Source organism: Hypanus sabinus, chromosome 5 (genome assembly GCF_030144855.1).
Source record: "Hypanus sabinus isolate sHypSab1 chromosome 5, sHypSab1.hap1, whole genome shotgun sequence".
Lineage (NCBI taxonomy): Eukaryota > Metazoa > Chordata > Chondrichthyes > Myliobatiformes > Dasyatidae > Hypanus > Hypanus sabinus.
In genome coordinates, this window is record NC_082710.1 from 13,936,045 (window position 1) to 13,960,594 (window position 24,550).

At 44.2% G+C, this 24,550-nt stretch overlaps 1 protein-coding gene across 1 annotated transcript; it reads left to right on the forward strand.

The window, feature by feature from the left end:
• Window positions 1–596: 596 nt before the first annotated feature.
• Window positions 597–22,937, forward strand: ankrd34bb (ankyrin repeat domain 34Bb). The gene is made up of 2 exons (XM_059969059.1): window positions 597–727; window positions 21,235–22,937. The coding sequence occupies exon 2, from the start codon at window positions 21,270–21,272 to the stop codon at window positions 22,878–22,880; it is 1,611 nt and encodes a 536-aa protein (XP_059825042.1). The 5' UTR covers window positions 597–727; window positions 21,235–21,269; the 3' UTR covers window positions 22,881–22,937.
• The last annotated feature ends 1,613 nt before the right edge of the window (window positions 22,938–24,550 follow it).

Below are 24,550 nucleotides of genomic sequence, written 5' to 3' on the forward strand. Positions count from 1 at the left end.
CGGGAAGCTCTCCGTCCGTTCCCCAGTGCCCCGGTGAAGGGGAATTAGTGTTCGTTCCAGCAAAACTGTTAGCTCCCGTCCTCTGTTAAATTGATCAAATTAATAACATCTTGTGGTTTTATTCTGGTGAACCTACGCGCCTATTTTTTGTTTCTTTGGCAATAGTAATTCCCGTAGACATTCTCCTTCAATATTCTTTATGGTATAAACCCAAGATGACTGGCCTCTCTTCTGTAAAAAGAAATTCCATACTGAAGTATACAAGTATCTGCCGGCGCTGAGCCGTCGCCGCTGCATCCCGTTGCAGATGTGTGTCGCTGTCCAGAGTCACCGGAACGCCTCGCTGCTGCACACCGCCCCTGCAACTCGCCGCTGAGCCAGACCGTCGCCGCCTGAAGGTTTCGTCACGAGAAAAGCGGCACAAAGTCCAACTCGGAAGCCCTGAGGTGCGATCACAGCCCTGGAAATCATTTCCACTTTGCTAATATCCCCACGACGGCAACAGTCTGTTAAAAATTAATGACCTGACATTCAGGGATAGGTTAAAACAGACCAGCCAACTGGATACTGTGGTGAATTTTGACGAGAGATGTATGAAGATTTTCTCAGATATCCAGGAATCCCAGTACTGCTGGTTTGATGGGTTGCATGAATTGACATCTTGTTGAAGATTATTTTCAGATAATTTTGTTTCTTGGATTACACCACAGGGAAAAGAAAATTCTGGGTAAGTTTTTTTTGTTATAATTTAATGTCGGGATCTGGTTTCTTCAAGGCATTTATTTAATGACGAGGATCCTGCAAAAATGAACTGTACTGGTGGTCGGTGTACCAGTGCCTTGCAAAAGTATACAGCTCCCAACCCTCTGTTGACAGAAATATTACGACCAGGCATCCTGACCCTCTTTCTATATATTTTACATTTAGACGTGGAGACTATAAAATGAGGAAATAGCTGTGGGCGCTGAATACTTTTCACTGTGTATACGGTGCACTGTGAGGTTCTGTATATTTTCTGGGGTTCTTAGAGTGCACTGTAAGGCACTGTAGATTCTCACTTCCTTCCAGACAGTTCTTTACCGTGTCTTCTCCCACTTGCTCTCATGTCCTGAAGATGCTTTTCTCCCCCAACCAAATGGAACAAGCAGCGCAAGGACAGAAAACTGTTTCCAGATCTCATTCACTGCCTGATGTTACTGCACTGGGTTAGATGCGTAGGGACCGAAAGCGGATTTCTGTTCTTACTGAACTCCTGTAACATAAACAATATACAGGAGCAGGTCTAACCACCATCACATTTAACTTTTCACGTTATCTTGTACATGAGAATAATTATGCTCCCCTTTATTTATCTTTATTAGCAGACACTGCAAAAATAACAAATGATTGGTTGTTTTAATGAAGGGTCTCGCCCGAAACGCCGACGGTTTATTCCACTTCATAGTTGCTGCCTGACTTGCTGAGTTCCTCCAGCATTTTATGTGTGTGTGTGTGTGTGTGTGTTGCTCTGGGTTTCCAGCATCCACAGAATCTCTTGTGTTTATAGTTTTAATTTCTGGCAAAGTCTCTGAAATAGGTAATTTGAAGAATTTAGATTTCATTTGGAGTTTGGGAACTGGCTGCTGGGGTGGTTTTGTACAAGTGAAGTTTGATTTTAAATCCAAGTCATTATTGTTCATTCAAAGTGTGCTAGCTGACTTGCATTTGGACAGTGGTAATGATATTTACACCGAGCAGAGAGAACAGAACAAACTGAATTCTAATTGGTGGAGGATTGAAGGTGTAGATAAGAATGGTATGGTATTGTAATAGGAAACTCACATTAATTCAATACCTGGTTATGTTCTGTAGTTGACAATTCAGTAAGGTAATAATGTTGCTCCTTTATCAAGGACGCCACAGACTTCTGTTCTCCCATGGCCAATCTGTACATTGAAATCAATAGCATAAGATATAGCACAGTGTCAACTACTGAAGGGCTTTCCTCAAGCAAATGTAACACCAGAGCAGAACAAGGGCCATTTAGCCCATGATGTTGTGGCAACCTCTATAAAACCCATTCCTTAAGTAATCTCAACCTTCTCTCCTACGCAGTTCAGTAGTGGTTAGCACGGTACAGGTGACCCATGTTCATTTCCAGCTGCAGTCTGTGAGGAGTTTGTACATTCTCCCCGTGACTGTGGGGGTTTCCTCCAGGTGCTCCAGTTTCCTCCCACAGTCCCACAGTTAGTAGATTTACAATGGGTCATTGTAAATTGTCCTGTGGTTAGGCTAGACATAAATAGGTGAGTTGCTGGGCAGCACAGCATGAGGGGCCGTTGTATCTCAAAAAAGTAAAATAAAACCCACCAATTTTTTTATAATCCATGTGCCTATCGAAGAATCCCTTAAATTAAAGTAAATAAAACAACTAATAGTCAAGGGTTTGAACTGAATTGGTTACAGAAGGATCTAAGAACAACTTTAATATTGAGAGAAAGGAAAAGAGAAGGGCACCGATGCACAGTTTTAGAATGATACGAAAACTCAGCACTGAAACAGGCCCTTCGGTCCATCTAATCTATGCCAAACCGTTTAAACTGCCTTCTCCCACTCGCCTGCACCGGGACCATTAGCCTCCATTCCCCTACCATCCATGTACCTATCCAAACTTCCCTTAAAGGTTGAAATCAAGATGGCATGCATCACTCGCGCCAGCAGCTCATTCCACACTCATGGCCCTCTGAGTGAAGAAGTTTCTTTTCACGTTCCCTTTAAAATTTTCGCTTTTCGCCCTGAATCCATGACCTCTAGTTGTAGTCCCACCCAACCTCAGTGGTAAAAGCCTGCTTGCATTATGCCCTATCTATACCCCTCATAATTTTGTATTCCTCAATATTCTATGTTCCACGGAATAAAGTCCTAATCTGTTCAATCTTCCCTTATAACTCAGGTCCTCCAATCCCAGCAACATCCTTGTAAATTTCCTTTGTAGTCTTTCAATCTTATTTACAGCTTTTCTGTAGATATGTGACCAATACTACAAACAATGCTCCAAATTAGGCCCCACCAATGTCTTATACAACTTCAACATAACATCCCATCTCCTGTACTCAATACTTTTGATTTCTGAAGGCTAAAAGTTTTCTTTGTGACTCTATCTACCGTGACACCACCTTCAATGAATTATGGACCAGTATTCCTAGATCCCTTTGTTCTGTAGCATTCATAAGTGCCCTACCATCCACTATGTGAGACCTATGCTAGTTGGTCCTATCAAACTGCAATACCTCACACTTTCTGCGTTACATTTCATCTGCCATTTTCCTAGCTGGTCCAGATCCCACTGCAACTTCTGATAGTCTTCCTTGCTGTTGACTACACCCTCAATCTTGGTATCATCTGAACATTTGCTGATCCAGTTGCTGACATTATCATCTAGATTGTTGATATAAATGGCAAACAAGGGACACAGCACCAATCCCTGCAGCACACTACTAGTCACAGGTCTACAAGAAACATTTCTAAAAAGTAGTGTTGAACCAAGACAGATACATGCAATCAAGAAGATGCCTTGTTTTACAAAAATGGTCCATAAAGAATTGGAATTGGTTTGTTGTTGTCACATGTACTGAAATACAATGAAAAGCTTGTCTTCCACACTGTTCACAGAGATCAATTAATTACACAATGCATTGAGGTAGAACAAGGTAAAAAAAAATAGAATGCAGGATAAATTGCAACAACTACAGAGAAACTGCTCTGTAGGTAGACAATAAGGTGAAAGATCATAACCAGGTAGATTGTGAGATCAACAACCCATCTTACTAGGGGACCATTCAAGTCTTACAACAGTGGGGTAGTAGCTGTCCTTGAGCATGATGGTGTGTGCTTTCAGGCTTTTGTATTGTCTATCTAACAGAAGAGGGGGAAGACAGAATGTCTGGAGCATGGAGGAGTCTTTGATTATGATGGCTGCTTTACTGAGCCAGTGAGAAGTGTAGACAGAGTCCATGGAGGGGAGGCCGGTTTCCAGCCCCTCTATCATATCTCTGTAATCCTTTTGTTCTCTTCTTTTATATTAGAAAATAGCTTACCTTCATACTCTCCTACCCCCACCGATGACCCCTTCTCCCGACTTCAACACTCCTCCTCTTCATGGACACCCCGCTCTGGTCTTCTGCCTGCTCTGGATCTCTTTATTGCTAATTGCCGACGGGACATCAACCGTCTTGACTTCACCACACCCTGTTCCAATTCCAACCTCACTCCTTCCGAACGCTCTGCTCTCCGCTCCCTCTGCACCAATCCCAACCTCACTATAAAACCTGCTGATAAGAGGGGAGCTGTTGTTGTCTGGTGTACTGACCTCTACCTGGCCGAGGCACAGCGACAACTCTCTGATACCTCCTCTTATTTACCCCTTGATCATGACCCCACTAAGCAGCACCAGGCCATTGTCTCCTATACCATCATCAACCTTATCAGCTCTGAGGATCTCCCATCCACTGCCACCAACCTCATAGTTCCCACACCCCGTACTTCCCATTTCTACCTCCTACCCAAGATCCACAAACCTGCCTGTCCATGTAGACCTATTGTCTCAGCTTGCTCCTGCCCCATTGAACTCATTTCTGCATACCTTGACACTGTCTTATCCCCCCTTGTTCAATCTCTTCCCACCTATGTTCGTGACACTTCTCATGCTTTGAATTTTTTCAATGATTTTAAGTTCCCTGGCCCCCACCATCTTATTTTCACCATGGACATCCAGTCCCTATATACCTCCATCCCCCACCAAGATGGTCTCAAAACTCTTTGCTTTTTTTTGGATTCCAGACCTAACCAATTCCCCTCTACCACCACTCTCCTCCGTCTAGCAGAATTAGTTCTTACTCTCAATAACTTCTCCTTTGGCTCCCCCCACTTCCTCCAAACCAAGGGTGTAGCCATGGGCACCCGTATGGGTCCCAGTTATACCTGCCTTTTTGTTGGCTTTGTGGAACAGTCCATGTTCCAAGTCTATACCGGTATCCATCCCCCTCTTTTCCTTCACTACATTGACGACTGCATTGGCGCTGCCTCTTGCACGCATGCTGAGCTCGTCGACTTCACTAAATTTGCCTCCAACTTTCACCCTGTCCTCAAATTTACCTGGTCCATTTCTGACACCTTCCTCCCCTTTCTTGAGCTTTCTGTCTCCATCTCTGGAGATGGCCTATCTACTATAAGCCGACAGACTCTCACAGTTACCTGGACTATTCCTCTTCCCACCCTGTCTCTTGCAAAAATGCTATCCCCTTCTCACAATTCCTCTGTCTCCGCTGCATCTACTCTCAGGATGAGGCTTTTCATTCCAGGACGAAGGAGATGTCTTCCTTTTTTAAACAAAGAGGCTTCCCTTCGTCTACCATCAACTCTGCTCTCAAACACATCTCTCCCATTTCCCACACATCTGCCCTCTCCCCATCCACCCGCCACCCCACTCGGGATAGGATTCCCCTTGTCCTTACCTACCACCCCACCAGCCTCCAGGTCCAACGTAGAATTCTCCGTAACTTCCGCCACCTCCAACGGGATCCCACTACCAAACACATTTTTCCCTCCCCCCCTCTTTCTGCTTTTCGCAGGGGTTGCCCGCTACGTGACTCCCTTGTCCACTCGTCCCCCCCCCATCCCTTCCCACCGATCTCCCTCCTGGCACTTATCCTTGTAAATGGAACAAGTGCTACACCTGCCCTTACACTTCCTCCCTCACCACCATTCAGGGCCCCAGACAGTCCTTCCAGGTGAGGCGACACTTCACCTGTGAGTCGGCTGGTGTGCTATACTGCGTCTGGTGCTCCCGGTGTGGCCTTTTATATATTGGTGAGACCCAAAGCAGACTGGGAGACCGTTTCACTGAACACCTACGCTCAGTCTGCCAGAGAAAGCAGGATCTCCCAGTGGCCACACATTTTAATTCCACGTCCCATTCCCATTCTGATATGTCTATCCATGGCTCCTCTACTGTCAAAATTAATACAAACTCAGGTTGGAGGAACAACACCTTATATACCGGCTGGGTAGCCTCCAACTTGATGGCATGAACATTGACTTCTCTAACTTCCGTTAATGCCCCTCCTCCCCTTCTTACCCCATCCCTGACATATTTAGTTGTTTGCCTGATCTCCATCTCCCACTGGTGCTTCCCCCCCCCCTTTCTTTCTTCTGAGGCCTCCCATCCCATGATCCTTTCCCTTCTCCAGCTCAGTATCACTTTCGCCAATCACCTTTCCAGCTCTTAGCTTCATCCCACCCACTCTGGTCTTCTCCTATCATTTCACATTTCCCCCTCCCCCCACTACTTTCAAATCTCTTACTATCTTTCCTTTCAGTTAGTCTTGACGAAGGGTCTCAGCCCGAAACGTCGACAACACTTCTCCCTATAGATGCTGCCTGGCCTGCTGTGTTCCACCAGCATTTTGTGTGTGTTGTTGTTATCTTCATATTACATCTTATCTCACTTTATGGGATTTTACTTGCCTTTTGTTGGTTTCTGAAGCTTCCTTAATCCTCTACCTTCCTGCTGATAGCCATTGCTCTCCTGCTGTCATCCCTGTTAATATCTCCTTCCAATCAACTTTGGCAGCTCCTCTCTCATACCTCTGTAATATCCTTTACTCCACTGTAATACTGAAACATCTGAATCCACTGGAATACTGATACATCTGACTTTAGCTTCTTAGTCTCTAACTGCAGGGTGAATTCTATCATATTATGATCACTGTCTCCTAAGGGTTCCTTGGCCTCAAGATCCCTTATCCAATATAGTTCATTGCACAACATCCAACCCAGAATTGCCTTTTCCCTAGTGGGTTCAACCACAAATTGATCTAAAAAGCAATCTTGTTGGCAGTCTACAAATTCCATCTCTTGCGATCCAGCACAAACTTAATTTTCACAACCAACACGTACCTGCGTATTGAAATTTGTCATGACTATCCCTTTTTACATGCCTTTTTTATCCCCCATTATAACTTGTATAACTTGTACCACACTGTTCAGAGGCCTGAATATGACAAGGGTCTTTTTATTCTTGCAGTTTCTTAACTCTACCCCCAAGGATTCTACATCTTCTGATCAAATGTCACCTCTTTCTAAGGATTTGATTTCATGTTTTACTACAGGGCCACCCCACTCCCTCTGCCTGTCTACCTGTCTTTTGATGCAATGTGTATCCTTGGATGTTAAGCTCCCAACTATGATCTTCTTTTAGTCACGACTCAGTGATGCCCACAACGTCACACCTGCCGGTCTCTAACTGCGCTACAAGATCGTCCACCTTATTCCATATACTACATGCATCCAAATATAACACCTCCAGTCCTGTAATCATCACCCCTTTTGAAGGGTGCAAAGCCATGCTGCTTCCAGATATGATGCTTCCTATGGTGCATTGGTAAAAATCGGAAATGATTGATGGGGACATTCCAAACTTCTTTAGCCTCCTAAGGAAGAAGAGGGGTCAGTGAGTTTTCCTGAGTGTGGCATCTATGTGGTTGAACTAGGACAGGTTCAATTTCTGGAACTCGAAGCCCTCAACCCTTTGATCTTCAGCACTGTTGATGTAAGACCATGAGATGTACGAGAAGATATAGGGTCACTTGGCCCATTGAGTCTGCTCCACCATTCCATCATGGCTGATTTGTTATCCCTCCCAAGCCCATTCTCCTGCCTTCTCCCTGTACCCTTTGACACCCTGATTAGATAAGAATCTATCAACATCTCTTTAAATATACTTTATGACTTGTGTTCCAAACCCACCTGTGGCAGCGAACTCCACAGACTCACCACCCTCAAACTAAAGAACTTCCTCATCATCTCTGTTCTAAATGGACGTCCTTCTACTCTGAGACTGGTGACGTAGACAGGAGTGTGTGTATGCCCCCTCTCCTGAAGTCAATAACCAGCTCTTTTGCTTTGCTGACGTTGTTGGACAGGTTGTCATAACCCGGTGTTACTGAGCTCTTTATCTCCTTCCTCTTCTCTGACTCATCGTTATTTGAGACATGGCCACTGCAGTGGTATCATCTGCAAAATGATATGTGAAGTTAGAGCAGAGCCTGGCCACATGGTCAGGCGTGTACGGGCAGTAGAGCAGAGGGCCGACGATGCAACTTTGTCGAGCTCCAGTGTTTGGAGTGATCGTGCTGGAGGTGCTGCCGGCCCCTTACAGAATCCAGTCTGTGGTCCAAAAGTCGGAATCCAGTTGCCAAGGGAGCTGATGACTCCCACGGTCTGGAGTTTGGTGATGGGTTTGCTTGGAATTATGTTACTGAAGATGGAGCTAGAGTCAGTAAACAATAGTCTAACATAGTGATCCAGAGATGAGTGTAGAGCCAGGGTGATGGTGCCCACCTCTCTCAGCTGTAAGAGAATTGCAGTGGGTGGAGATTGTCTGGGAGGCTGGAGTTAACGTATGCCATGGCCAGCCTCTCAAAGCACTTGATGATGTCAGAGCCACTGGACAGTAGTTGTTAAGGCATGTAAATCTCTTGGTCTTGTTTCGATATGCCTGAGGTCTAAAAAGTAACAGCGATCTCAAACCTTACAAAGGTGAATTAAGCGATAGCAAATGACTGGAGGATCACAACTGTTACTAGTATGAACAGAGTAGAACAGATCCAAAAGTAGAGATAGGTTTCTTATCTTTGAGTAACTCCATGAATGTCATGTGCATGAACCTTCAAGAGGCCTTTTGTAAGACCGGCACAGACTCATAACTAGAGGAAACAGAGGTAACTTGGCCCCCAAGCCATTCAATCAGATTGTGGCTGCCTTGAGCTCCATATTTCTGCCTGTTCCCCATTACTCTCAACTGTCCTCTAGACCAAAACTCCAATCAGTCACCGTCAGGAAATTCAGAAGAGATTACAAACGTCAGGGGCAATCTCCCACATGGAACTACTGAGGCAAAAGTGTCAACATATTCAACAGGAAGATAAACAAGTACAGGAGGGAGGGAGAAACTGAAGCATATTTTAATAATGCAGGAAGAAGAGGGTGGAGAGAAAGTCGTGTGAAGCATTAACTCTGATACTAACTGGTTAATGTAATAACATGTAAGATCTAAGTAATTTTCATAGAGACAGGTGGTAAATGTGTAAGGAATTATAGTGATCTCTGAAGATACAAACTTCTTGATGTGTTCTTACAAGCCCTTCCTTGCTCCCTCTGGAACTTACACGGCTTTCAAATTGCATAATGAAATCTCCGAAATCCCAATTCAATTATGTCCAGTTGCTGGCAGCTCAGAGCTCCAATAAACAAGGTTTCCCACTACACAAACACATTAAATTAGTGCAATTAATCATTGAAACTGCAGTTGTTAAGTTATTTTCATATATGCAGCAACTTTATACAGCAGAGCTCTGTTGCTGGCAGTGTGTGTAGATTGGTACATTGGTATGTGTCTCTTCATTTTTCGATTGGACATTCCCATTCCTCAGGCCACCAGTGAATTATCAGAAGATAATTTCATTAGGGTCTGTGCTGTTTCAACCACCTAGACGTTTTGCTGTGTCAAGACATTTTTCTCTTACATAGAGCACTGCAGCACAGAAACAGGCCCTTTGGCCCATCTAATCCATGCATTATTCTGCCTAGTCATATTGACCTGCATCTGGACTATAGCCATCCATACTGTTCCCATCCATGTACCCATCCAAATTTCTTTTAAATGTTGAAATCAAAACCACATCTCCCACTTCTCCTGGCAGCTCATTCCACACTCTCAGAGTGAATAACATTTCATCTTTCATCCTTAACCTATGACTTCTAGTCTTGGTTTCATCTAACATAATTTAGTAAGCCTCCATCAAATCTCCTCTCATTCTCCTACGCTCTAGGGAATAAAATCCTAATCTGTTCAATTTCCCTATATCTCAAGTCCTCAAGTATTGGCAGCATCCTTGTAAACTTCCTCTGCACTCTGTCAATATTATTTACATCTTTCCTGTAGGTAGGTGGCTAAAACTGCACACAATACTCCAAATTAGGTCTCACCGACATCTTATACAATTTCAATATAACGTCCCAACTCCTGTATTCAGTACTTTGATTTATGAAGGCCAATGTGCCAAAGGCTTTCTTTACAACCCTATATATCTGTGACGCCACTTTCAAGGAATTATGGATCTGTATTCCCTGATCCCTTAGTTCTACCGCACTCATCTGTGCCCTTCTTCCCAGTGTCCTTGTTGGTCCTCTCAAAGAGCAACACCACACACTTGTCTACACTAAATTCCAACTGCCATTTTTCAGTCCATTTTTCCAGTTGGTCCAGATCCCACTGCAAGCTTTGATATATTTCAGCCAATTACATCTTAATATAATGTAGGTATCTATGTCAGAACCTTTCAGTGAAGGGATTTTATCAGTATTGTGTTGCTGTTAAGTGAAACCAGGCCAGGAGTTGTCAGGGCCTTGGAAAGTAGAACAGTGGCTAGAGCTATAGGTACATGGTTCCCTAAAAGTGGAGACAGAGGTAAATAGGGTGGTGAGAAAGATACTTGGCAGAATTGTCTTCTTTGATCAGGACTCTGGGTACAATAGCTGGGGCGTCATGTTACAGCTGTCACGCATGGTTCTGGTCACTTGAGTCCAGGAAGGCATCGTTAAGCTGCAGAAAAGTTCCACAACGACGGAACTTTTCCAGGACTGGAGGATTTGAGTCCTAAGTTGAGTCCAGACAGGCTGGGACTATTTTTCTCCCTGGAGCAAAGGAGACAGAGCGGTGAGCTGACAGAGATTCATGAAAATCTGAAGGGGCATAGATAAGGTGGATGGTCAGTCTCTTCCTCAGGGTAGGGGTGTTTAAAGGTAGAGGGCATGAGTGTTCCAGGTGTAAGGGAATCATTTAAAAGGAAGATTTCTCCACACAGAGGGTGGCAGGTGCATGGAATGTGCTGCCAGATGGAGTGGGTGGGGGAGAGGGACAATTACAGGATTTAAAAGACATCTGGACAGGTAAATGGATAGAAATGGCTGCAAGGAATCTGGGCCAAAGACAGGGAAACGGGACCGTTTGATGTAGATAACTTCGATCAGGATGGACAAGATGGGCCGAATGACTCTAGATTCTAAATCTCTTTTTATAACTCAAGCCTTACAGCGTAGTAACATCCTACACCCTTTCCAGCTTAATGGGTGGGCAGAACTGCACACAACAATAAATAAATAAATACTGTGAATGGGGTCTTGTCAGCGATTTGTACGTTTTAACATGATGTTTCCATGACTGATGAAGGCCAGGCACTCCTGACAACCCTGCCCACTGTGCCACCACTTTCGTGGTGAATTTTACCGATGCCATTTTGTATTTTGCTAGTTAAAACTGAATTTATAATTTTAAACTGTCACAATGTGACTTGAGATTCCTGGCTGGCTTACTTAGAACTTAGAGCAGTCCAGCACAGTGCAGGCCCCTCAGCCAACCTTCTAACCTATTAACACCACCTCACTACTTCTTTATTTCTATTTTTGCACCACCTCTCTAATTTAACTATTCTACTTACTGTAATTAATTCAGTTTTTTCTCTATTATTATGCATTGCATTGTACTGCTGCCACAAAGGACAACAAATTTCCCGACATACGCCAGTGATATTAAATCTGATTCAGATACTCTAATGATCAATCTAACCCTCCCCTCCAACACAGCCCTCCACTTTCCATCATCAATATGCCTATCTAAGAGTCTCTTAAATGCCCCTAATGTACCTGCCTCTACCCCCACCCCTGGCAGCATGTTCCACACACCCACGACCTTTAGTCTTTTCCTCAGGAATATAACTATCGTAGTACAACTGGCGCACACCCTCTACTAAATTCCAGCCACCATACCAGATATTTTCTCTTTCTTTGCACAGCATTACCATTAACCAGACAACAGAAATTTGTCAGCCTCAGAAGACTGCAAAATTCAGTTTGATTTGTATGACTCAGTAACACACTTTATGGTGGTAACCCATTATCATTTCTGCCTGCTTTTTTAAAAAAAAATCATTATTGAGGTTGGAAGTTGAAACGAACACTGAACAATTTAGTCAGGTTGGTAAGCAAATATTCAAAAGGTCAGTGGAAATGTATGAAAGCAAGCCCATTAACATGGTTGTTGCTGCTTTTCATTGTGCACTGTGTCATAATGATAGGCTGATATTGCAGTAACATTTACCTAGGTGCAAAAAAAATGGGAAAGGATACAGTTTGGAAAGAGGAATGGGAGTAGTGAGAGTTTTGCGTACAGAAAGCTTCTGGCATGTTGGCCTTCATAAATCTAAGTTCTGAGCATGGGAGATGGGACGTTACACTGGAGTTGCATAAGACATTGCTGAGGCCTAATTTGGAGTATTTGTGCAGTTTTGGTCACTTACTATACCAATAAGTACAGTAGGTATCAATAAGTTCTAATAATATCTAGTAATAGTTATCAATAAGGTTGAAAGTGTGCAGAGAAAATTTACAAGGATGTTGCCAGGTCTGGAGAGTTATAAGGAAAGACTGAATAGGTTAGGACTTTATTCCTCAGAATGTAGAAGACTGATGTAACCCCCTGGGTCACCTCAGGCTCGCTCAGCTCGTTCTCGTCTAGGGGGAGCAGCCTTCGGCCCTGCCAAACTGGGTAATCAGCTGGTGTGGATGCTGTGTGATGTCCCCGCCTCACCCAGAAACAGACAGTAAACCATAAGCGATTAAATGAGTACAATTTATAAAGGTTACTATAACTAAGTGATTAATAACGATACAGTATATATGAAGAGAAAAAATAAAGAAAAGGCGCCAAACTTATCAAAGTCCAAACCACCGTGCACAACCGTTGGAGCTCAATTACTGAAGTCTTCTGGCCACTATTCGATCCCCTCCGAACTCCTCGACTCGCAGCTCAGGACCCTCCGAGTGGTCAACCAAGCACATCTAGCTTCATCCCCCCTCCTCGGAGTCCCTCCTGGCCTCGGACCCCCGCTTGGGGTCCGTTCCTCGCCCAGCTTACAGCATTGCGTCCTCTCTCTCGACCCCCTCGCGCCGATCTCCCCAAAAGCCCGCTTACAGATTCAGAAGCAAGAACATTAATCCCCATTTGGTTTACAAAGGAATACCATTCTCCCAGCACTCTCTCGCAACAAAGAAGCATTCGGGCTAGTTAACAAAACAAAGCCCTTTTGATTACATTCACAGTAACAAAGAAAAAAGAGGAAACCCCGCTTCACACTGAGAAGAGTTTTGATAGAAGTACACAAAATTATGAGGGGTATAGATAGGGAAAATACAAGCAGGCTTTTTCCACCGAGGTTGAATGGGGCTACAACTAGAGGTCATGGGTTAAGGGTGAAAGGTGAAAAGTTCTAGGCATACACGAAGGGAAACTTCTTCACTCAGAGGGTCCTGTGAGTGTGGATTAAGCTGCCAGCATAAGTGGCGCGTGTGAGCAAAGTTTGGATACAGGGAGGGTAAGGATATGGAGGGCTATGATCCCGGTGCAGGTCAATGGGAGTAGGCTGTTTGCATGGTTTGTCATGGACTAGATGGGCTGAAGGGTCTGTTCCTGTGCTGTACTTTTCTATGACTCTATAATCTTTGAAGGAGACAGGGCATACTGAGAAAGCAATTTAAACAGCAAACAGGTGCCCAAACTACACAGACCAAGGTACAAAGGTGAGAAGGTGATGATTAATACTGGTTTGTCCGTACCTAAGGGAGTCTAAGACCAGAGGACACAGCCTCAGAATAGAAGGATGTCCCTTCAGAATGGATATGTGGAATTTCTTTCGCCAGAGGGTGGTGAATATGGAATTCATTGCCATAGACAGCAGCAGCAGTCAAGTTATTGGGTGTATTTAAAGAGGAGTTTCTTCATTAGTCAGGGTGTCAAAGGTTACAGCGATAAGGCAAGAGAATGTGGTTGAAAGGATTAATAAATTAGCCGTAGTGGAATGGCAGAGCAGACTCAATGGGCCACTCTGCTTCTATGGTCTTATTTTGAGGAAATAACATCTTGCACAGTTTTTGGTGCTGCTATTGGTTGATTATTATCACATGTGCAGGTGTAGGTCAACGGGACTAGGCAGTTTGACACAGACTAGGTGGGCCAAAGGAATTGTACTTCTGAATGACTGTATTTAGCGAGATAATGGATGGAATCCCACCAACATGCTTTACAGAGATACTGGAATAAACTGCTAAAAATATCACACTATCAGCCTCCGAACATCCAGCTGATTTGGCTCTTTCTGCAAACATGCTTACACTGGGAGATTGGCTGAGTTGCAGTTGTTTTCCAAAAGTGTTTTAAGGGTGGAGAGCCGGGCTGTGTGTGCAAACAGTTGCAGAAGGTCCCTTTGAAACTTTGATTGTTCTTACTGTATATCACAGTGAGCAGGCTCCACTTAGCAAAGCCGGAGAAAATCTAGCAGGTCCACAGAGAGTTTATGTGAGTCGTTAAGGAGAGCTAAATTGGCTGAGTGTGCTGAGCTGTGATAAATTTTCCACTGTTGGTTTAACAGGATTACCCATAATGGGGGCTGACAACCAAATATTCAAAGGCAAATGACAAGTGGTAACATTCGTCACCAGATTTTCCAAGATGGCTTGTCAATCATCAACAGTTCCTTGGAATAACCTGGCACTGCTTCAAGATTATGCCACCTGGCAAAATGGAATTGCTTTGGGACGTTTGTTTACATTGACCATACAAGACTCCCTTGCCTCTCTACAAGAGAGGGAAACAAAATTACAGCTTGAAATGTGCTTATTTTTGGCAACTAGACACTACACGATAGTAACGGTGGGTGGCGGGATGCTGATGTTTCATGCTAGAATAAGTGAGGGAGGGGAAGGATGATGCCGCTTGTGCATGGGAGGGGTCAGGGAGCTTTGGGGTTCTTCCATTTTTTTCTGTCATTCTTTGGGGGATCTCTTCGGTTTTGAGGATGTCTGCGGAATGTAAGATTTTCAGGTTGTATATTGTATACATTCTCTGATATTAAATGGAACTATTGAACCATTGAAGCCTATTCTGAAGCATATTGAAATTACCTATTAAATTTTTGTGGAAGTTTCATGCTCATTTTAAGTCTTATATTTGTGGATCACCATTTATCTATGCACTCAGTGGCCACTTTATTAGATATACCTGTGCATATGCTCATTAATGCAAATACCTAATCATCCATTTATTTATTTATTGAGATATAGCATGAATAGGCCCTTCTGGCACTTTGAGACAGGGCGGTTGGGGTTTCTCAGAAACTGGTGATTGGCTGGGTTTTTATGTGCAACAGTCTCTAGAATTTACAGAGAACGGTGTGCAAAACATAAAACTTGCAGTGAGCTGCAGTTCTGTGGATGAAAACTCCTTGTTAATGAGAGAGGTCAGAGGAGATTGGCCAGTCTGGTTCAAGCTGACAGGAAGACAACAGTGACTCAAATAACCACACGTTACAACAGCGATATGCAAAAGAGCATCTCTGAATGCTCAACACATTGAACTTTGAAGTGAACAGGCTACAGCAGCAAAACACCAATGTGCTAAAAGCTCTCACACACACTGTGACCACAGGAGATACTAATAAAGTGGCAACTGAGTGTATATTTTTCAAAATATGTCAAACTTATTTTTAAAAAAATTATAAAATTAGGTAATTTAACCCTCTTAAAAGCAGAAAATTGAGTTGCTTTCTAATAATAACCAGTGACATTTCTAATTTGCCCATAGTCAGCTTGTACAGTACATGTTTTCAATATAAATCACATGGCAGTTACCAACATCTTCGTACATTTAAAAACATTTTATTTCATTTTTAATTTTTGCAATATTACATGTCTTCTCTTTTGCTTTTCTCATGACTTTGACTTCTCTTGTCAGCCACAATTGCCTCACTCTCTCTTTAGAATATTTCTTCATCTTTGGGACGTATCTATTCTATGCCTTCCAAATTGCTCCCTGAAACTCCAGCCATTGTGTTCTGCCACCATCCCTGGAATTATCTCCTTCTAATCAATTTTGGCCAGCTCTGCTCTCATGGCTCTGTAATTCCATTTACTCGACTGTGATACTGATACATCTGACTTTAGCTTATCCTTCAAGAACATTAGGGTGAACTCTATCATTTTATAGGACTATAAAACATAAGAGCAGAATTCGGCCATTTGGCCCATCAAGTCTGCTCCACCATTTCATCATGGCTGATCTATTTCTCCTCACAGCTCCAATCTCCTGCCTTCTCCCCATATCCCTCCATGCCCTGACCAATCTATCAAACTCTTCCTTAAATATACATACAGAATTGGCCACCACAGCTGCCTGTGGTAACTAATTCCATAGATTCATTCATCTCTGGCTCAAGAAATTCTTCCTCATCTCTGTTCTAAAAGGACACCCCTCTATTCTGAGGTTGTGTCTTCTGGTCTTAGACACAATAGGAAACATCCCCTCCACATCCACTCTATCAAGGCCTTTCACTGTTTGATAGGTTTCAATGAGTCACCCCTCATTCTTTTGAATTGCAGTGAATACAGGCCCAGAGCCATCAAACACTCCTCATACGATAAGCCATTCATACCTGAAATCATTTTTGTGAACCTCCTCTGAACCCTCCCCAGTTTCAGCACATCCTTTCTAAGATAAGGGGCCCAAACCTGCTCACAATACTCCAAGTGTGGCCTGACCAGTGTTTTTTTAAATTCTCAGCATTACATCCTCGTCCTCTTGAAATGATGCTAACATTGCATTTGCCTTCCTCACCACAGACTCAATCTGTAAGTTAACCTTTAGGGATCCTGCACAAGCATTTCCAAGTCACTTTGCGCCTCTTTTATTTTGTATTTTCATTGTAGCCTCACGTGTGGCACCTTGGCAAAGGCCTTCTGAAAATCCAAGCACACACCATCAACTGATTTTCCTTTGTCTATTCTGCTTGTTATTTCTTCTAAGAATTCCAACAGGTTTGTCAGACAAGATTTTCCCTTGAGGAAACCATGCTGACCACAGCCTATTTTATCATGTGCCTCTATGTACCCAGAGACCTCATCCTTAATAATCAACTCCTACGCTTTCCCAACCACTGAGGTCTGACTAACTGGCCTATAGTTTCCTTTCTTCTGCCTCTCTCCCATCTTGAAAAGTGGAGTGACATTTGCAATTTTCTAATCTTCTGGAACAATTCCAGAATCGAGTGATTCTTGAAAGATTATACTAATGCCTCCACAAATTCTTTAGCCACCTCTTTCAGAACCCTGAACAAATAACAAGCAGAATAGACAAAGGAGAATCGGTTGGTGTTGTGTAATTGGATTTTTAGAAGGCCTTTGACATGGTGCTGCTTAACAAGTTATGAGTTCATGGTATTACAGGGAAGATTCTAGAATGAATAAAGCGGTGACTGACTGGCAGGAGGCAAAGACTGGGAATAAGGAGAGCCTTTACAGGTTGGCTGCCAGTGACTAGAGGTGTTTCACAGGGGTCTGTACTGGGACCGACTCTTTTTACACTATATGATAATGATTTAGGTATGATGGAATTGGTGGCTTTCTTGCAAAGTTTGCAGATGATATGTAGATAGGCAGAAGAGCAGGTAGTGTGAGAAAGTGGAGAGGCTACAGAAGGGTTTAGACAGATTAGAATGGGCAAAGAAATGGCAGATGGAATACAATTTCCAGGTTGAGTCTGTGGTGAGGAGTAGAGTGTTTGATGGCTCTGCACCTGTATTCATTGTAATTCAGAAGAATGAGGGGTGACCTCATTGAAACCTATCAAACATTGAAAGGCCTTAATAGAGTGGATGTTTCCTATGCTGGGGGAGTCGAAGATCAGAGGACCGTCTCAGAATAGAGGGGTGTCCTTTTGAAGCGAAGATGAGGAAGGTTTTCTTTAGCCAGAGATCAGTGAATCTGTGGAATTCTTTGCCACAGGCAGCTCTGGAGGGCAAGTCTTTATATATATTTAAGGCTGATGTTGATATATTCTTGACTGGTCAGGACATGAAAGGTTACAAAGAGAAGGCAGGAAATTTAGGTTGAGAAGAAAATTAGATCAGCTGTATTGAAATGACTGAGCAGATTTGATGGGCCAAATTCTGTTCCTATATCTTATGGTCTTATTCTCTCTTCAGGGCCTCATCCTTTTTCCTACTTATGCCATAGGTTCCAATATGTACCATGACTACCAACTGTTCACCCTCCACCTCTATAATGCTGTGGACCCAATCTGAGACATAACTGTCCCTGGTACCTGGGAGGCAACATACCATTTGGGTGTCCCTTTCACATTCATAGAATCTCCTGTCTGCTCCTCTAACTATGGAATCCCTTATCAATACTGCACTCCTCTTTGACCCTCTCCCCTTCCCTTCTGAACCACAGAACCAGACTCAGTGCCAGAGACCAAAAATATCATGTATTCCAAAAATGAAGGAATACTCGAATGGTAAAATAGTACAACCGTGGCTGACAAGGGAAGTCAAAGCTATTGTAAAAGCAAATGAAAGGGCAAAAAAAAAGCAAAAATTAATAGGAAGATAGAGGATTGGGAAGTTTTTAAAAACCTACAGAGAGCAACTAAAAAAAATCATTAGAAGGGAAAAGAGAAAATATGAAAGCAAGCTAGCAAATAATTTCAAAGTGGATAGTAAGAAGTTTTTTCAAGTATGTTAAAAATAAAAGAGAAATGAGAATGGATATAGGACCACTAGAAAATGAGGCATGAGAAATAATAATGGGAAACAAGGAATTGGCTGATGAACTAAATGAGTATTTTGCATCAGTCGTCACTGTGGAAGACACTAGCAATATGTCTGATGTAGTATGTGAAGGAAGAGAAGTGGGTGCAGTTACTATTACAAGAAAGAAGGTGCTCAAAAAGCTTAATGACCTAAGGTACATAAGTGACCCTGACCAGATGAACTCCACCCTTGAGTTTTGAAAGAGGTAACGTTAGAGATTGTGGGGGCAATAGAAATGATCTTTCCAAAAATCAATGGACTCTGGCATGGTGCCAGAGGACTGGAAAATTGCAAACGTTACTCCACTCTTTAAGAAAGGAGGAAGGCAGCAGAAAGGAAATTAGAGACCAGTTAGCCTGACCTCAGTAGTTGGGAGGATGTTAGAGTCAATTGTTAAGGATGAGATAATGGAGTATTTGGTGACACAGGACAAGATGGTACAAAGCTAGCATGGTTTCCTTCAGGGAAAATCATGCCTGATGAACCTGTTGGAATTCATTGAGGAGATTACAAGTAGGATAGATAAAGGGGATGCAGTGGATGTTGTATATTTGGACTTTCAGAAGGCCTTTGACAAGGTGCCACACATGAGGCTGCTTACAGGAAACTTAGAGCATTGGCTGATTAGAAGCAGTGAGTGAGAATAAGAGGATTCTTTTCTGGTTGGTTGCCAGTGAGTAGTGGTGTTCTGCAGGTGTGAGTGTTGGGACCGCTTCTTTTTATGCTGTATATCAATGATTTAGATGATGGAATAGATGGCTTTGTAACCAAGTTTGCAGATGATACAAAGATTGCAAAAGTTGGTGGAGGGGCAGGTAGTGTTGAGGAAACAGGTAGGATGCAGAAGGACTTAAACAGATTAGGAGAATGGGCAAGAAAGTGGCAAATGAAATACAATGTTGGAAAATGCATGGTCATGAACTTTAGTAGTAGAAATAATTGTGCAGACTATTTTCTAAACAGGAATAAAATCCAAAAACTCGAAATGCAAAGGGACTTGGGAGTCTTTGTGCAGAACACCCTAAAGGTTAACTTGAAGGTTGAGTCAGTGGTGAGGAAGGCAAATGCAATGTTCGCATTCATTTGAAGAGGTCTAGAATACAACAGCAGGGATGTGATGCTGAGGCTCTATAAGGCACTGGTGAGGCCTCACCTTGAATATTGTGAACAGTTTTGTGCCCCTTATCTTAGAAAAGATGTGCTGGCATTGAAGAGGATCCAGAGGAGGTTCACAAGGATGATTCCAGGAATGAAAGGGTTATCATATGAGAAACGCTTGATGGCTCTGGGTCTGTACTCACTGGAATTCAGAAAGTTGAGGGGGGGTCTCATTGAAACCTTTCAAATGTTGAAAGGGCTCGACAGAACAGATGTGGGAAGGATGTTTTCTATGACGGGGGAGTCTAGGACAAGTGGGCACAGCCTCAGAATAGAAGGGCGCCCTTTCAAAACAGAGATGCGGAGAAATTTCTTTAGCCAAAGGGTGGTGAAGTTGTGGAATTTGTTGCCACATGCAGCTGTGGAGGACAGGTCATTGGGTGTATTTAAGACAGGAGATTGATAGATTCTTGATTGGACATGGCATCAAAGGTTATGGGGAGAAGGCCGGGAACTGGGGTTGAGGAGGAGATTGATTGACTGTTGGAGCAGACTTGATCGGCCAGATTCTGCTCCTATGTATTACAGTCTTATGGACCCAGTCGCTGTGGCATCCCCCTTATAGCCCCCTCCTCCCGGCAATAGTACACAAAACAGTATACTTATTATTGAGAGGTACTCTGCACTGACTATCATATCCTTTCCCTCTCCTGACAGTCACCCAGCAATTTAGAGGTGTCTACCTCCCTGTAACTCCTATCACCTCCTCAGTCTCCCGTATGAGCCAAAGGTCACTGAGCTGCAGCTCCAGTTCCTTAACCCAGTCTCTAAGGAGCAGCTTGATGCATTTCATGCAGATGTATTTGTCTGGGAGACTCGAGGTTGCTCAGAGTTCCCACATCTCACACGAGGTACACACCACTAACCCTGGACCTATTCTCAATGCACTATCTCTGTACTAATAGATAAAAGAAAGAGAAAACTTAGTAGAAACTTACTTAGCACCTCTGCCTATTCTCGCCCATGTCTGTTGAGTCAAAGCCAGTCCAGGCTAAGCTGTCCACTCCAACAATGGCCACTCCATGTACACCTCACTTCTTTTTATTGGCCTGTGCCTGAAGGCCCTGAGCTCTTTTTAAACTCACGCTGCCTCAGCCAACTGCAGCCTGTCAAATTACAACTTTTATTCCTGATTGGACTGATTATTCCTTTCCACACACGCTATCTGGCCTGCTGAGTTTTCTGGCATTGTGTGTGTGTGTGTTAACATTATTCTTCTCATTTCATACACAGTGAGTTTAATTACTTCACTGATATTCTGGTTTTCGACGGTAAAGAACTGCCCCAGTTGTTCTGAGAAAGTTGCCTTGTTGACATACTTTTCCTTTTATTATTGCAGAGCCACCAAGTATCAGATCTGGAGAACATTAATCCATGAGTGACCCCTGGATCACAGAGAAAGCCATGGAAGATGGTAACTCCCTACTGAAAGCTGTCTACCTGAGCAGACTGCGCCTCACCCGACTGTTATTGGAAGGTGGGGCTTATGTCAACGAGAGCAATGAACGAGGTGAAACTCCACTCATGATTGCCTGCAAAACCAAACACGTCGACCAGCAGAGCGTCGGCAAAACAAAGATGGTGAAATATCTTCTGGAAAATCATGCTGATCCCAACATCCAAGACAAGTCGGGGAAGACGGCTTTAATGCACGCGTGCCTGGAGCGGGCTGGCGTTGAGATTGTCACGTTACTGCTAAGAGGCGGAGCTGACCCCAGCCTGGTGGACCACTCGGGCAGCTCTGCCCTGGTCTACGCCATAAATGCCGACGATAAGGAGACCCTTAAAGTCCTTTTGGATACCTGCAAGGCAAGAGGGAAGGAAGTAATTATCATTACCAAGGATAAGTCACCCTCTGGCAGGCAGACGACCAAGCAATATCTGAATGTAGTTCCTCCTAAAGATAATGACGGTCAAACTTCACCAGGCCCTTGCACCTCACCCTCCGAAATCGAGCTGAGAACAACCCCGCCCCGCCCCACGCCCAATGCCGTTGAAGATAAGCGCATTTTCTCCTTCAAAGAGCCGGTCCACGTCGGCGATGACAGGGGTTCGTTGGAGCCAGGCTCTCCCACACGGAGCTCAGGCCAGCCCCAGCCAGGAGGCAGACTGCCGCAGCTGCAGCGGCTGCACTCTGAGCCGTGGCTGGCCATTTCCACACCGCTCCTCTCCCAGCATAAAACATCCTCCTTTCCGGAAGATGTGCGCAACCTGACCGTGGAAGAAGGCCTTTCTCTTAAAATCAACGGCCTGAATTTACCCAAGAGAGTCTTCACCAGGCACCAAAGTATCGAGGTGAAAGACCCAGCAGCTTTGTTAAGGTCCTTAAATCAGGCTTCGGCTCTAACAGCACCAAGGAAGTTCTCCTGTGGAGAGATACACTCGCAATCTCTTCCCTCCGGCCTGTGCCATAACCCCACCGTTCCCGTGGACACAGATCCAGATCCAATACCATCAATTTCTGTTTCTAGTTTACGGAACATTGTAGAGAGAAGAAACTTGGGCATTGATCATTACAATTCCGACTCACAACTCACAATCCGTTTAAAGCAAATGCCGGCTGACGAATGCAAGCCAGTCCTGGAGAGGAAGAAGGTATTCTCTTCGCCTTTGTCTGCAGTCACGAGTTGCAGAAGTTCCCTGGACAATTTGCGAATTAGTTCTCTGGGCACCGCGGGCAAGAGGCACGCTGGCATTCTGGAGAGAAGGGGCTCGGGGACGCTGCTGTTAGACCATGTTTCACAAACAAGGCCAGGCTACCTCCCGCCCTTGAAGATGAATTCCCAGCGCACGGTTCCTGATATTGGAACCAGTGACAAATGCGCGGTGGCACTCTCCGGTCCCGCAAAGCCTCGGGTACCAGCCGCCCCGAACAGTCAAAAAGCAACAAACATCAAAAGCAAAAAGGTCCTGCTGAGGAGGCACTCGGCCCAGGTGGAACAAATGAAGCAGCTGGCCAACTTTGAGGAGATCTTTGGACAGTGACGCCGTTCTCGGTGGAAAGGCGATAGAAGATACGTGAGACTTGAGAAAGCATTAATCACCTGTTAGAATAGAAAACAAGGTTTCCCACTCATCAATCCCCTGAAGCGACGTTCTGTAGGTTTGGTGCCGCGGGCATGCTCAATCACAAGTGCTTATCCTTTTGGGGGAATGTGACAAACAGCAAATAACAATTTCCGGCTACAGAATTGCTCAAAACGAGGCAGATTATACCTCGAAAATGGAAGATAAAGGTCAGATCAATAAAAGGCCAATTTCACATTCTGTAAGGTTGGTCTAAAGAGGCAACAGAGGTTGAATCGAAGCTGGAAGCTCCAGCACTCGCGCTTAGGCGGCAACTCTGTGCTGTCTGTTCGGTTGGGTCTCTCTGTGGGATTGAATGAATGTTCCCCATTGTTCACATGTACAAGCTAACAGCATATGGTTTCATATTATTTTAATGTTGGTATAATTAATTATTGCAAGAAACATTTGTATTTTAGAATGACGTTAAAGAACATTTGTGGTAGACTGAAGAAATGTTAAAGGAAATAAGATATAAAAACAAAATATCGATATTCTAGTTATTAAGACTTTTGCGAAGTGCAGAGGCCCCAGTGTGGTCGGAGTCGGTCATGGATGTTGCGTCCTGCATTGTTGACACGCAAGCCAGGACAGAACGAAGTGGAGAACAAGTTGTTGCCCGTGTAGCGGGCTCCCACTCTCCAGGCGGGGGATGAATCCAAAGGAACGGCAAAAACTGATGTAGTTTGGCACTCGCGGCGCCATGGGAGTTGCCAGTCATCATTGGACTCAATATAGGACCGCCTTAGGGGCTCCAGCTCCAGAATTTTTCTCAGGGTTTACTCCTGAAGCCTCCGCCGTGAGTGGGAATAACCACATAGAGCAGAGATTTAAGATAAGACTTTTCTTTCTAGATGAGCTGCCAACCATGGCTGGTTAGCCCCGTCTGGCCACCGCGGCCTGTTTTAAGGCGCCAGTAACCCGCCTTTGCCCATTCTCCTGTTAGTGGAAATGGTTCGGTCGGGGTTAGTAGCTGGCAGGTGAAGGCCAGGAACTGGACAGTCGCCAGAGGCTGTTTGAGACGCACACCATTGGGAGCATTTAATAGGCAGTGGGAGTTTAACCCCACTAAACCGCACTCCCCACCCCACACCAGCTATCACAGCTTTAAGGAATCTTTGCGACGTATTTACATGTTATTGGGTAAGGCTTGACCTCCAACCAACACACAAAATGCTGGAGGAGCTCAGCAGGTCAGCCAGCACCCATATACTGTACAGGAACAAAGAGTGGACAATTCGGGCGGACAATACCCAGGGGTGTCGGATTTACTTCGGATTTCCAGCTTCTGCAAAATCTTTTGCGTTTATGCCAAAATGTACCTTTTTGCCTTTGTTGCCAAATGGATGCCAAATTCTGACCAATTCTCCCCAGTCTGTGGGATCGTGTGTACGAAACGGGACCCTAGGGTGTTGTTTTGGCGAATGTATGGTTCGGCAGAGGGCAGAGTCCCGTATAAAACTGACAATGGGTCATCTGCTGGAGCCATCAGCGCGGAAAGGCTCCCAGCTTCATGCTGATCTTAATTCCTTCAGTGTGAGATTTACAAATTCTGTTTGCATAAGGTCATAGAGCACTACAACATCGAA

Bases quoted from the DNA above. Each gene is read 5' to 3' on its own strand.
- ankrd34bb (XM_059969059.1), top strand. From the start codon at position 21,270: ATGAGTGACCCCTGGATCACAGAGAAAGCCATGGAAGATGGTAACTCC.